The 16128-nt window shown below is 41.0% G+C and overlaps 1 protein-coding gene across 1 annotated transcript in view; it reads left to right on the top strand.

The window, feature by feature from the left end:
- The window catches only part of LOC134676609 (PH-interacting protein), a 64543-nt gene that overhangs the window by 33871 nt on the left and 14544 nt on the right, over positions 1–16128 (top strand). Inside the window, exons 30-32 of the mRNA XM_063535004.1 lie at positions 2684–2835; positions 7712–7856; positions 15632–15985. Of these exons, the coding sequence (XP_063391074.1) occupies positions 2684–2835; positions 7712–7856; positions 15632–15985 (651 nt within the window). The remainder of the gene's footprint in view (positions 1–2683; positions 2836–7711; positions 7857–15631; positions 15986–16128) is intronic.

Below are 16128 nucleotides of genomic sequence, written 5' to 3'. Positions count from 1 at the left end.
GTGTCGCTGGAGCAAGTGCCAGGTGAGCCATGTACTAGCTGCCCTGTGAGCTGTAGACATCAGGAGCCGCGTGCTGCAGGAGCTGACGGGCTCCACCGACGCCGGGCCCTTCCGCGAGCCCGTGTCGCTGGAGCAAGTGCCAGGTGAGCCATGTACTAGCTGCCCTGTGAGCTGTAGACATCAGGAGCCGCGTGCTGCAGGAGCTGACGGGCTCCTCCGACGCCGGGCCCTTCCGCGAGCCCGTGTCGCTGGAGCAAGTGCCAGGTGAGCCATGTACTAGCTGCCCTGTGAGCTGTAGACATCAGGAGCCGCGTGCTGCAGGAGCTGACGGGCTCCACCGACGCCGGGCCCTTCCGCGAGCCCGTGTCGCTGGAGCAAGTGCCAGGTGAGCCATGTACTAGCTGCCCTGTGAGCTGTAGACATCAGGAGCCGCGTGCTGCAGGAGCTGACGGGCTCCTCCGACGCCGGGCCCTTCCGCGAGCCCGTGTCGCTGGAGCAAGTGCCAGGTGAGCCATGTACTAGCTGCCCTGTGAGCTGTAGACATCAGGAGCCGCGTGCTGCAGGAGCTGACGGGCTCCACCGACGCCGGGCCCTTCCGCGAGCCCGTGTCGCTGGAGCAAGTGCCAGGTGAGCCATGTACTAGCTGCCCTGTGAGCTGTAGACATCAGGAGCCGCGTGCTGCAGGAGCTGACGGGCTCCTCCGACGCCGGGCCCTTCCGCGAGCCCGTGTCGCTGGAGCAAGTGCCAGGTGAGCCATGTACTAGCTGCCCTGTGAGCTGTAGACATCAGGAGCCGCGTGCTGCAGGAGCTGACGGGCTCCTCCGACGCCGGGCCCTTCCGCGAGCCCGTGTCGCTGGAGCAAGTGCCAGGTGAGCCATGTACTAGCTGCCCTGTGAGCTGTAGACATCAGGAGCCGCGTGCTGCAGGAGCTGACGGGCTCCTCCGACGCCGGGCCCTTCCGCGAGCCCGTGTCGCTGGAGCAAGTGCCAGGTGAGCCATGTACTAGCTGCCCTGTGAGCTGTAGACATCAGGAGCCGCGTGCTGCAGGAGCTGACGGGCTCCTCCGACGCCGGGCCCTTCCGCGAGCCCGTGTCGCTGGAGCAAGTGCCAGGTGAGCCATGTACTAGCTGCCCTGTGAGCTGTAGACATCAGGAGCCGCGTGCTGCAGGAGCTGACGGGCTCCTCCGACGCCGGGCCCTTCCGCGAGCCCGTGTCGCTGGAGCAAGTGCCAGGTGAGCCATGTACTAGCTGCCCTGTGAGCTGTAGACATCAGAAGCCGCGTGCTGCAGGAGCTGACGGGCTCCTCCGACGCCGGGCCCTTCCGCGAGCCCGTGTCGCTGGAGCAAGTGCCAGGTGAGTCATGTATTTATTTATTTGACGGACGATAAGGCATATTGGACTCGTTGCCAGACATTGTGAGCATAGTAGGCGAGCAAGACGAAAGACTAAATTTATTACTTAATCATTTATAATCAATAACACTAATAAGGCCTGATTCGAATTCAATCTGCCAAATTGAAAACCCTATTAATGGTACTGAAGCTAGCTGAATCAAGATTTGTTTTTCCATAATTTATTGAAAATTTGTTTAAAAATTGTTATTTATAAGTAAATTCATCATTTTCCATTTCTTCCCGCTCCTGTCGTTAGTTTTGTTGTATGCCCTCCATCATACATCCGACAGTGTTTTTTGACAGTTTCTTAGTTTGAGTCCTATCAAGAACAATGTTTATTTTGAAATATTATATTGCATATAGTTTTTGTTGTTTTAACGAACTAATTCCTTGGACACTCCACTCCATACCGTTCAATAGGTCAATACTGTGGGACTTTGTTGAATCAAGTTTTTTGGTCCGATTTCGAGGGTACTGGCTTAAGCATGCTGATTGCCTCATAAACATCGTGGATCATCTCCAAATATTATCAAAGTAATACTGGAAATCCGCATTATTAAACTAAAGCTGCGAACCGTTTCTTTTAGTGATGTTGGTGTCGATTTCTCTGTCGAAAAGTAACCAATGCCCGGTAACTGACACCACATCGACGAAATTCCTGATACGCCAGATATTTGAAGATATGTCTAGATCCTCATTGTTTCATGGATATTGCAATGAAATTACCTTTCAGTATTGGTATAATATTAGGTAACAGGTTATGTTGGAAATTAGTTATGTGCAAGTTTCTTCCATACTTATCAAGTTTTTGACAGCAATTTGGCGCCTAATTAAAAAGACGGCGGCGTTTATTTGATTTTTTTGATCATCTTAGAATTGATAAAAAAAAAATTTTTTGGTATAATAATTTTGTGATTCTGATAATTATAATGTCGTAGTGTATATATAAAGTAAGCTAGAAAATATCCAAGAAAAATCACTCTGAATTTGTCAAATTTGTTTCGAATCAGGCCTTACTTCGAAACGTGATACTGTTCCTGGCCTGATACGTCCGACCGCCAAGCGATAAATGACAATAATGACCGCCCTCCGGTCGGGTGATACTGGTTTTATACCTGCTACCCTACCACCGACTGGTCGTGCACGAACGTCAGGCCAGACTCAGTAGAAGCGTGCCAACGCAGCGCTTGCGTTTCGTAGTCAATTGATGTCCCGTACTAATGTATTATCTAACCTGCTCATGTAAACTCAGTGCAGAACTTCCATCTTAAACCGTTATATTATTCCAGATTACCTAACCATAGTGAAGAACCCCATGGACCTGGGCACCATATCACAAAAGTTGGCTGCCGGCCGCTACTCCCGCCCGGCACAAGTGCACCGCGACCTCGCGCTCGTGTTCCACAACAGCAGGCTGTACAACACCAACAAGCGGAGCAGGGTCAGTACCTACTAGGCAATGCAATAACCGGCCAATCTTCATAACCGGTTTCGGTTACGGTTATGCCCGAAAAATAACCGAATATCGGTTATAATCGGTTACGCTCATTTTCAACAAAAATGATAATTTTACAATGAAGTAATTAAAAAATTACGAAAATAAAGGTATTAGGTATTTCATAAATAAAGGGGAGTAAATTTGGTAATAATTTAGTTCACTTTACATTTTAAATATCTTATAAAGCTGTTTTAATATCATAATATCCTTTAAAAGTACAAAAAATATCACGAAAAAAATTAAAAAAAAAATTGTCTGATTTCAACGAGAGTAGGAGCGTTCAATTGCTAGTTGTTTATGGAGTTAGATAAACATATTTTGTATCACGTAAAAAATTACACCCTGTAGTATAGTGTTTGTTAACTTGTGTAGTTAACAGCGCCATCCATGTGACCTCTTACATACTTTATCGAGCCCTAGAAGGTTTATCGATCTACAGTTCGGTTTTTTTAGCATTAGAAAGAACTTGAAAGAAGGTAAGCGATCTTGACATGTCTTTTAATTGAAAAACGCTTTTTAAAAATCAGTATCTGTTACTTATGAAAGCAGAAGAATATAAATGATCGTATTAGATTCATAATTGTTACATATTTGCCGTGACTTATTTTTTAAATGTGTTTCTCAATTAAAATACACTTCAAGATTTTTTACCTTATTTCTAATGCTAAAAAACCGGGCAAGTGCGAGTCGGACTCGCGCACGAAGGGTTCCGTACCATAATGCAAAAAAAAAAACAAAAAAGAAAACGGTCACCCATCCAAGTACTGACCCCTCCCGACGTTGCTTAACTTTGGTCAAAAATCACGTTTGTTGTATGGGAGCCCCATTTAAATCTTTATTTTATTCTGTTTTTAGTATTTGTTGTTATAGCGGCAACAGAAATACATCATCTGTGAAAATTTCAACTGTCTAGCTATCACGGTTCGTGAGATACAGCCTGGTGACAGACGGACGGACGGACGGACGGACGGACAGCGAAGTCTTAGTAATAGGGTCCCGTTTTACCCTTTGGGTACGGAACCCTAAAAACGAACTATAGTGTTAAGGAATCTGTGGACCTACAGACTGTATTTTTAGGTATTTAAATAAAAGTAAACCTACCGTCAAATGGCTCCTTAAGCCAGTTGAAGGTAGATGAAAAAATTACATGATCAAATAATGTAGGTAGAATAGAATAGAATAGAATAGAGTTTATTCGTGACAAAAAATAAAAAAATTAAACAACAAATAACACAATAACACGGTTACGAAATGGTCCCGACTCAGCAGGTGCTAGCCTGGCTAGGCTAGCGCTGGTCTTCCGTCGGGGCCATGATCTTTTACATCTAAATTATAAAAAACCGGGCAAGTGCGAGTAGGACTCACGTTTCTAGGGTTCCGTACATAAGTCCGACTCACGCTTGATTGCACATTTCTAATAGGTTTTCCTGACATCTATAGGTAAAGAACTGTTTTGAGTATTTTTTTCAAGATTTTAGACCCAGTAGTTTCGGAGGTAAAGGTTTTTGGCTACTTTCTTAAATAACTTCGAACCTATGTATTTTAAAATTATAAAAAAAATATGTCCATCTTTGGGTCACTTCACACAATTCAACCTAATTGGCCCAGTAGTTTCCGAGAAAATAGGCTGTGACAGACGGACAGACAGACAGACGCACGAGTGATCCTATCCGGAATATCTCCTTTAAGTAAAATCAGCCAGCTTAAGGATTTAAGGTAGTTTCCCTCCAGGGCCCGACTTATCTTTCCACACTGTATATATTAGAATTGCTAGTTTAAAGGTATTAGATTTTGGCTCAGCGATCCAAAGAAAATCTTAAGTCAAAAAGAAAAATCGCTCGAATAGATTGCACCATACCTTTGGCCTCCTTTCGAGTAGATGGCGTAGATTTTTGACATTAAACAAATTGTCACATATCAGTGAAAGAATAAGGATCAAAGTCAAATGGCGTTCTAATAGTATTAATCTTCTGTCGAAAGATGGCGGTAAATTTACTGTGGAGTGTGGCTACATAATTTACTTCGACAATCCGCCTCTATTTCGCATTCTCTTTGCTATGATGGTCTTCGCAAACAAAAAATATATATGCCGGTCTTTTTTTTTTAATTATAAACTGATCGGCGATTGGCTCTAATCACACCCGATGGAAAGTGAAGACAGAGCCTAAGATGGAGCTCACCGGTTCAGTAATAGCCTATTCACTCTAGCTTTAACTAAAGAGACCGAGGTCATATTTCTCAGGGAATACATAGATGACGGGAGCGCATTCCATTCCTTAGCCGTCCTTACCAAAAAAGACGAGCCACCACCACAATAATAACCTTACATTTCCTGACTGATCAGGAGAAATTTGTACTGATAACAGTGTTAACACAAACGGACATTTTGTTATTTAGATCCATATGTCGGCGGCCGATCGTAAGATCAGGCATATCGTGAAATTCCTAGGCATATCGTGAAACGTGAAAATGTTTGACTCGTTCCCTGAGTCGACGGAGCCCCGCGGGGCTCCTATTTCTGAGCAGTTTGCCCTCCGGCCATCTGAAGCAACCCAACGAACCTATCTTACCTATATATTGGTTTAATGTGACTATCCTCAAAACAATACACAGGAACATCTTACGATCTGCCGCCGACATATATAAAATCACCCGTTCGTATTGCTCTTGAGTGCATACTTAGCACATTTACATAAGTGTCGCTTAACTTCAAACTCGGGTAAATCCATTCGATTCTTAGGAAATATCTACCTTATTACCTTTTCTTAATATCAAAATCGCATAATCTGACATAGATTTACCCGAGTTTGGAGTTAAGCTACTCACTGTGTATACAATGCATGTTTGTATAAAGTGATCAAATGTGTGTAAATACTTATACAGTGTGGAAAGATAAGTCGGGCCCTGGAGGGAAACTACCTTAAATCCTTAAGCTGGCTCATTTTAAGGAGACATTCCTTTATTTTTAAAAAGAAACAAAACTGCATTCAAAGATTTTGTAAAACTCGCTTGCCTCGCCCGGGACTCGAACCGACTAAAATTTCAAAAAAATAAACACTCGCAATTTTATTCTACTAGTCGATACAGTTAATGTTAATGATAACATTTCTCCAAGAAACATTAGGTCTTACACTCGTCTATCGTATTAAATATCCATAAAATCTAATATTTAGTACTCAAGATTTTTTTAGACAAGCCAAATTGAAGAAAAAAAAGAAAAACCTTTTAATGCAGTTTTGTTTCTTTTTAAAAATAAAGGAATGTCTCCTTTAAGTAAAATGAGCCAGCTTAAGGATTTAAGGTAGTTTCCCTCCAGGGCCCGACTTATCTTTCCACACTGTATATTGCACGTTGATGAGTGTTTGTGTGTTGCACCGCTTGCTCGTCCAGGACACGAGTCAGGTACGACAACATTAATTCGGTTTATGTCTCGGTTACTTAGAGCATTTAATAATCAGAGTCGCCTTTAAGAGCTTACCCCTCTGCCGAAAAACTTGCACAATAGGGGATTTGACTGTATTTAAAAAAAAATATTTTACACCATGCATGAAGTAAAGCACCAGAAGATTAATAGAGAAACGTAGACAGCAGTTACTTTTAGACACAATTTTAATTTTTAAACCCGTATAAAACTATAAACAGTAGGTCATTTTGATTGTGACGTCACATGCTAGTGTTTCACATAAATTCCGTAGTAGCAAAACCGTTTTGACAGTTCGTAAAAAGAAACTGATTTGACTAATAGTCAAATACCATTGTGCAAACTTTCGTATGGACTGACGTTTATCTGACATGGCTATTTGTACGTTACGTACAAATCATGTCCAAATAGCCATACATTTGACGTGCCTCTCCTAGGGCATGCTCCCGGAAATTCCCGGTTCTCATATTCCCGGGAATTCCCGGGAATTTTATGGTGTCAAAAGAACCGGTACTGAAGACCCGGTACCGGTACTTCCCGGTTCTCATCATATGACAATTTATTCCCATTTCAATAGTAGTAATGTTTTAGTACTTTAGCTCGGGACATTATATATCATTTAATAATGGTGCTATGAAACGGGGGACCCAAATAACCCGACAAACTAACCTAGTAAAGTGGGCATTCGTGCCGGCAGGCCGTGCCGTCATATATAGCGCTGAGCGCATCGACTACGCTACGGCTGAGTGGCTCGGCCCAGGCGGAGGCAATGTGTGCCGGTTAATTTCGTAAAATAGGTTGGAACGCCAATTAAGTGTTTGTTTATAATAAAATAAGTCATTTATTAATTTTTATGCAATTATTTATATGACGGTTCCGGCCATGCCCAGAACCGGGAAATGAAATTCTTGGTACCGGGACCGGTACTGCATGCCCTAGCCCCTCCCCCGCAAAAATCGGCAGACTGTTTTGTACCGAAAATGACAGCCAAGGCGTCTCCAGTTACTATAATTCGTCTTTTTAGCATTAGAAATAAGGTAAACAATCTTGATGTGTCTTTTAATGGAAAAACACGTTTTAAAAATAAGTCACGGCAAATATGTAACAATTATGAATCTAATACGATAGTTTATATTCTTCTGCTTTCATAAATAATAGTTACTGATTTAAAAAAAGCGTTTTGCAATTAAAAGACATGTCAAAATCACTTACCTTCTTCCAAGTTCTTTATACCTAGTACATCACCTATTAGATTGCTTTTAGTTTCTTCTTAACCTTTTGCCTACGATTTGCGAAGTCGGCTGCCACGTCACAAGCTTAGCCTAGTGTGGGGCCACAGGATACCTATTGATATTAGTAAACAAGGTTCTTTTCAAATAAATATTATTCATATTCTAGATCTACTCGATGACGGTCCGCTTATCCGCGCTGTTCGCGGCACTCTGGGAAGCCCACGTGCCCGCCGCCGCCGCCGCCTCCGCTTCCGGCTCCGCTACGCGCGTGACGCGCCGCGCTCGCCGCAAACGCATCCAATCACACGCAGGTATTACGAACGGATCCCTTTGTTTTTAGGGTTCCGTACCCAAAGGGTAAAACGGGACCCTATTACTAAGACTTCGCTGTCCGTCCGTCCGTCCGTCCGTCCGTCTGTCACCAGGCTGTATCTCACGAACCGTGATAGCTAGACAGTTGAAATTTTCACAGATGATGTATTTTTGTTGCCGATATAACAACAAATACTTAAAACAGAATAAAATAAAGATTTAAATGGGGCTCCCATACAACAAACGTGATTTTTGACCAAAGTTAAGCAACGTGGGGAGTGGTCAGTACTTGGATGGGTGACCGTTTTTTTTGTTTTTTTTTGCATTATGGTACGGAACCCTTCGTGCGCGAGTCCGACTCGCACTTGCCCGGTTTTTTTGTACACAAACAAATTCGGAACTTAAGGTAAAAACAATGAAATTATGTCGCGGTAGACCCGTTTGTGTAATTAAATATATAATTATTGAAAGCCATAATGTAATGATTGCCAGATTATCATTAGTCATAATTCTGAAACAGGAGCATTCCATGAAATTGTCTACCGTTGTCCCGTACAAAGTTTCTGAAGATTTAAAGGTATAAGAGTTTCCTTTTCTATGACAAATGGTCAAAAATATGCACAGAAAAATAATTGCCTGCTTTAAATGCCGAGAAAAAAGTCGCAACACAGCAAATAAAATGCGTTTGTACGGGACAGCCCGTGGAATGCTCCAACATATCTTTTTGTAAGGTTATCCTACAGATAACCTAATTGTTAGGTTTGTATTATGCAATCCTGAAAAGTTAAGCGTTTCTGAGAAAAACCAATTTATGACTGACAAAATGCGGACAAATACATTATGACTTGAAACTTTATGGGAGAGAGACACATTTCGAATCATTCGGTAGCCAGCCGCTCTGCAAGTCTGCATAAAAGAAACACAAACATTTTATTTAATAGCTTAAGTTTGAGCCGAAAAAAGCATCTGAGAATATGTAAATTATAGTTCCATTATATTTGTCGCGCGTATTATATAGTTCTCCGTCACCTCCATATTTTACGTTAGAACTTTTTTTGGATCTGTAAGTGATTTTCACCTCGCTAATTTAGGTAGTCTAGTAGTAGTCCTTTTTGCGAGCTTTGAGAAAGATTGGTCACATGTAAGTTGGAAATTGTATGAGCAGTACATTTTTCGTCAGTGGCGACACTTATGACATCTGGTGTTAAGCAGCGGTACTGATAATTCCACTACTTGACGTTAGATGTCGACTACGAAATAACTCGCGTTATGGTAAGATAACTGATGTATGGAGTTAGGTACCACTCTTTACTTATACCGGGTGTGGCCTTTAACACGAGCAAATAATTAAAACATGGAATTCACTCCTCAAACGGTGACGCTTTTGTTCAACAACTTTTAAAAATTCTATCCTATTTTTCATACAAAATAAATATTATCTTCAATGGACGCCATCGCCACGCCAAATCATTGTGATTGACGTTGCTTGTCAAGCCTTAAACATAACAAAATTCGCAATACATTAGTTATTTTTAAAGTTGCTGCACAAATGTTGGTCAGTATGAGGAGTACAGCCTACAGTTAAATTTTTTGCTCGTATTATAGGCCTCACCGGGTATTTCTCTATGCTACAACAAACGTACCGTGTGCTACCTTCCTAAATATTATTATTATAAGGACATTCTTACACAAATTGACTAAGTCCCACAGTAAGCTCAAGAAAGTTTGTGTTGTGTGTACTCAACAACGATAAATAAAATACAAATACTTGAATACATAGAAAACATCCAAGACTCAGGAACAAATACATGTGCTCAACACACAAATAAATGCCCTTACCAGGATTCGAACCCAAGACCATCGGCTTCACAGGCAGGGTCACTACCCAATTCGTATCAGGCCAGACCGGTCTTCATATCTTCCTAAGGCCCAGCCATACAAATGAAAAATCCAGAATTTGCCACTGACATTTGAACTTTTAGTGCACGGAATAGAGTTGATTTTGGTTTTGTTTGAAAATTGAACAAAGCAAAAGAAATGCGACTCTGTTCCTATTTAATATGACTTAAATTTCATCGAACTGAATTAGTACTATAGGTATAGGGTTGCCATACGTCCGGATTTGTCCGGACATGTCAGGATTTTTGGCCCTTTGTCCGGATTGCGGCCGGACTTGGCAAGTGTCCGGATTCTTTGGAATGACGGGCGCGGGTCGGGAGCGCGCGGGGAGGGGGCTGCGGGGTCGGGCGGAGGGAAAGGTAGATCTACGATACAATACACCGCAGAGAGCAGCGCGCCGCCGGGGCGTCGTTCAAGCTACGCCAAATCTCTGTTATTAATGAAAATCTGTTAAAAGCATATTACGCATGCGCGCGCGGTACCTACACTTGTGTTTTGTTTTGCTCTTGGTTGTTAAATCTTTTTACGAGGATAATCAAAGTTTTACACAGTAAAATTTAGTGCAAGAGAACCATAAACTCAGTGACAATTGAATAGTGACAATGATTCTCGTTAACAATGTGTTTATTTAGTGTATTTTTGGCATTTAGACTTAACTGTGGTGCTTAGTTTCATTGCGTCTAACGGTTTTTACCAGTACTGGATTGAAACGTCATAAGTACTGCAATTTTGCGCGGAGCTCGCGACATTATGTTCTGAGTGGTGTGAAAAAAGATAACGTTACCAGCGCCAGAGTGTGCATTGGACTGTGAGCTGTATCAGTGTAGTTTTAAAGTCGTTATCCCTGCGCGATCTGTGACTCGGTTCGTTTTAACTTAACCTCTGACGGTGGATCTCAGAACAAAATGAATTGCTCAAAATGCAAAAAGGCGTTCAGTTCCAGCGATTTCATAAAATGCACTTCAGTTTGCGAGGGGAGTATGCATTATTGGTGTGGTGGACTGTCAGAGCAAGACTTTAAAAGAATCCTCCCAATGAACTTAAAAAAGTGGAAGTGTCCCGACTGTAAAAGTGTTAAAAAAGGCTCATCGACGTCTAATAGCCCGGGCACCCCTCTAGTAATTAACGAACGTCTAGATAGCAACGTCGAGAACATGCCTTCGATATTAAGTATCGATACGGAGGCGTTAATGAACAATATGAACGCCAATTTTGCACAACTAACTCGTGACATGACTGAACTCAGAAATACGGTCAACGGTAGAATTGACGGGCTGGCCGACAAAATTGAAAACTGGTCATCCAAGTTCTCACAGCTCGAGGGCACTATCAGGAGCATGCGGGACGATATTAATGGCATCTCTAGTAATAATGACGAGATTTGGGCTGAGCTGTCGGGCCTGCGCTCGGAGACTGCTGAGCTACGTTCGGAGACGGTCGAGCTGCGCACAGAGAACGAGCAGCTTCGTAAGAACATGGATGAGTGTGATTATAAGAAGAGTTTAACCGAGGCTAACGAAACCATAACGAAGCTTATAAAAGAAAATAATACTTCAAAACAATTTTCCATGATGAATAATTTGGAAATCTCGGGTATCCCGTTCAACAAAGGGGAAAATTTGTTATTAATCTTACGTAACATATGCGTTAAGGTCGGATTTACACTGCAAGATAGCGATGTTGACTCGATTCACCGAGTTCGCCGTTACCTAAGCGCTGAGAATAGTACACAGAAAACTTTACGGCCACCTGCAATTATCGTTCGATTTACCCAACGAAAACGTAAGGACGAGCTTCTATCAGCTGTTCGGGCTAGACGTGGAATTACCACTGCGGACATCGAGCTCCCGGGGCCAGCCTCCAGCGTGTACATCGGCGATCACCTAACCCCGGACAATAAACTTCTCCTAAAACGAGCCAGGGAAATTAAAAATGAACTACATTATTCGTATTTGTGGATACGTGACTGTAGAATATTAATGCGAAAGAAAGATAATACTAGGGTAATTTACATAAACAGTCACGCCGATTTAGACAAACTAAAATGACCTTTGTGTCTTTTATTATCGGTATTTACTCGTAAAGAAACGCATCTGTTATCTTGCTGTATTGTGAAAATAATGTTAAATATGCGTATACAGTACACACATAACACTCATAACGTCTCAAACCTTCACTGCACTTTATTATATACCCAATTTACCCATATGTCTATTTTATGTGTTCTTAATGAAAAAATAGTTCCGTGTATAAATAGGAGTTTTATCGCACTGTGCTTACTGGTATCGTTGTATATTGAGCCAACTGTTCGTATAATTAACTTAAGAAATATTGTATCTATTAAAAATAAATACTGTTTATATGACAAAGAAAAGGATGGAGAATACGTGCTTGTTGATAGTACGCGTGAGTATTATGCTCGAATAATTTGGTTATCTATTTGTAATTTTGACGCGTCGGCATTAAACTATTTAAATTGCAGTTTGTTTTTACTATTATACAGTGTCAATGCAATCTTTTGATGGTTATTACCAAAATGCGAGGGGCTTACGCACTAAGTCTCATATATTTTTATCACATGTTGCTCAATCCGATTATGATTTTATAGGCATATCCGAAACATGGTTAACAGGTGATTTTTATGACCGTGAGTATTTTGATAACAGATACAGTGTATTTCGTTGTGACCGGTCTGCAGTTGATAGTCGTGCTGTGCGTGGCGGGGGAGTGGCCTTGGCCGTGCGGACCGACTTCAGTCCTGTGCGCCGCGACTGGCCCGTGCCCTCCTCGGCTGGTTGTGAGTGTGTGTGGGTGTCAGTCCCTCTGACAGCCTCGACGAGCAATAATACTAATGTAGGACCGGAAATACGTACCAATACCTGTCATTTGAATGTTGCTTGCGTTTACATACCGCATGGACCCCATTATAGGGAATCATTAATATCATTTTTTGATATAGTGTGCCAATTAACAGTTGACCATAGTGATGAAGTATTTCTTATAATGGGTGACTTTAATGTATCTCAGGCAAAATGGATACCGACATCGTCAAGTGTAATGGAGCTTTCATCGGGTAACGATTTTGCAACGCAAAACTTAGCAGACTTTTTATGCTTTTCTGACTTAAAACAATATAATTGTATTATTAATTCGTACAATAATTTACTAGATTTAGTATTATGCAATAGGGATTGTAAAGTATCTATATGTGATGAACCATTGGTATCTGAGGATGTATTGTACCATAAGGCATTAACAATTAATTTTGAACTTAGCTATGTGCCACAATTAACGCCTCTTGGTAAAGATATTTACAATTTTCACTCGGCTAATTACGAAGACATTAATAAAGAGTTAAGAGATATAGATTGGGGTACTTATTTTTGTAATATTAGTTGCGAAGCTTCAGTAGAAAAATTTTATAATTTAATAAATCACTTAATTGACAAGTATGTTCCCCGGCGAAAACTACGGTCTTTATCAAAGACACCAGCTTGGTATAATAAATCTTTGAATAAAATCCTTAAAGAAAAACGTAAGTTTCACAAGCGTTGGAAGTTATACAGGAACCCACTTGATTACGACAGTTTTAAAATTCTACGAAAACGTGCCGAAAAAATGGAACAAAAATGTTACCGTGAGTTCATTTCTTTCTCAGAAAACAATATAAAGAATAATCCTAAACACTTTTGGACATATATAAAATCAATTTTTTCAACTAACGGTCTACCGCAAACTATGGCTTATAAAGACATTGTCACCTCTAACGGCGAAGATATTTGTAATTTATTCAACAGCCACTTCCATTCTGTGTTTGAAGTTTATGACAGGAGTTCTACTGATACGAATAATTTAGCTGCACCAACTAATCCCTTGATAGATATGAATTCGATAGAAATTAGTGAAGATATTGTTAGACGATATCTCAAATCTATTAATATTAATAAGGGCGCAGGACCTGATGGAGTACACCCACTTTTTATTAAAAATTGTTCAGATTCCCTAACAGCTCCAATTACAAAAGTTTTCAAAAAATCTATCGAGGAAGGTTGTGTTCCAGCTATTTGGAAAAAAGCCTGGATAACTCCTGTGCCAAAGGGTCCAGTAAGCCGTAATATTGAAAAGTATCGACCTATATCTAAATTATGTCAGTTTAGCAAGCTGTTAGAAAAAATTGTAACTGACCAATTAGCTGCTGTTGTGCGACACCATATAATACCCAATCAACATGGGTTCTACAGAGGCCGTTCAGTTGATACAAATTTGTTAACTTTCACCAATGATATATTACTAGCTATGGATGACGGATTCTCTGTGGACGCCGTGTATACCGATTTTTCCAAAGCATTTGACAAAATATGTCACTATACGTTATTATGCAAGCTTTGGGAACTCGGTATACACGGTGATTTGTTTCGCTGGATTAAGTCGTATGTAGAAAATCGCACACAGTCAGTGGTACTATCAGGGTTTATCTCTCAAAGTAAATATATCAGCTCAGGCGTTCCCCAAGGCTCCCATCTGGGGCCTCTGTTGTTTTCATTATATATAAACGATATCGTAAAATGTATCTCCCACTCTTGCGTTCTTCTTTATGCAGATGATGCAAAAATTTATAAAGTTATTCGTAACTCTTCTGATTGCGAACTGTTACAAAATGATTTGTGTAATTTTGAGAGCTTTTGTAGAGAAAATAATCTCTTTCTAAACATAGACAAATGTAATACTATTAGTTTTTCTAGAAAAAAAACTTTGTCTTACTTTAATTACAAATTATGTAACCAGGACCTGGTAAGAGTAAATGAGATTCGTGACCTTGGAGTAGTCATGGACAACAAATTATCATTTATACCTCATATCGATTCCATCTTAGCTAAGTCTTTTAAACAATTGGGTATGATTCTGCGAATTGGTAAACCTTTCAGGAATACTTTAACACTTAAAATTCTTTATAACAGTTATGTACGAAGTCGGCTTGAGTTTGCATGTGCGGTTTGGAAACCCCATTACAGCATTCATATTGACAGGATAGAGAGATTGCAAAAAAAGTTCCTAAAAGCACTTGATTTTAAATGCGGTATTGAATACAAAGATTATGTGGAATCCTTAAACCGTCATAAAATGCAGTCGCTTGAGTGTCGAAGAGACTGCGTTGATTCTGTTCTATTATATAAAATAATAAATAGTCATATTGATGCCCCTAGCCTGTTAAAAGACATATGTATAAGAGTCCCAGGTAATAAAGAACGCCGATGTCGTCACAGATTCAAACATTTATTCTCCATCCCACGTAGTAGAACTAACTATTCTAAAAATATGTTTATTAAGCGAGCATGTGCACTTTATAATGATAATAATATTGTAAAAAATTTAGACATATTTTACTGTACCATAAACTCAATTAAAAAAAAATTCAGAACTAGTAATATGTTAATTAACGAAAGTTGTCAAAATTTTAAGTAAGTATTAATATATGTCATGTCATGTATGTCGATACTTATTCAATAGTTGTTGAAAACGTAGAACAAGTATCTCATTGAGTTTTATGTATACTTAACTTTTAACTTCGCAAACTCAGTGTAACCTCTTACTAATCAGCTGAACTTAAGCCAAGATAGGTACTTTTTCGTGCTTGTATATAAATAAATGTTTAATAAAAATGGAAACTATAGGTCTAGATTAAGAGAAGAAAATGTAACAATATTTTTTGTATGACCGTTTGTTTCATATTTAAATAAATAAAAAAAAAAAAAAAATAAATAAAAATTCCGGATTTTGAGGGTGATGTCAGGATTTTTATCAGGACATTTAATTCTTTCTTATGGCAACCCTATACCTTGGGCCTTAGAAGGATATTTTGATTGAATGTTTACAGAAAGCATGAATGGCGACATCGTCTCCCAGCCGCCGTCTCCCGCCCGGCCCGACTTCGAGCTGAACTCGGACAGCTCCTCGTCGGAGCCCCTCGCCGCGCTGGCGCAGGCGCGCCTGCAGCACCCGGCCTCCTCTGACAGCGACGTGCCTCTCCGGGCGCACAGGAAAGGTGAGATACCGCCTGGTGACAGTAGGACAGGTGACATCGTCTCCCAGCCGCCGTCTCCCTCCCGGCCCGACCTCGAGCTGAACTCGGACAGCTCCTCGTCGGAGCCCCTCGCCGCGCTGGCGCAGGCGCGCCTGCAGCACCCGGCCTCCTCTGACAGCGACGTGCCTCTCCGGGCGCACAGGAAAGGTGAGATACCGCCCGGTGACAGTTTTAATACAGCAACAATAGGGGGTATTACTACTACGTTCTGCCAGAGAATAAATAATAGTAATAGGTACAGAAGGTTCACTCTCGACGCGTCTATTACGACAGATATAACCGCTAGGTGG

The sequence above is a fragment of the Cydia fagiglandana genome, chromosome 24 (genome assembly GCF_963556715.1).
Source record: "Cydia fagiglandana chromosome 24, ilCydFagi1.1, whole genome shotgun sequence".
Classification (NCBI taxonomy): Eukaryota; Metazoa; Arthropoda; class Insecta; order Lepidoptera; family Tortricidae; genus Cydia; species Cydia fagiglandana.
Note: the sequence above shows the minus strand (reverse complement) of the source record. Positions and strands in the feature narration are given on the sequence as shown.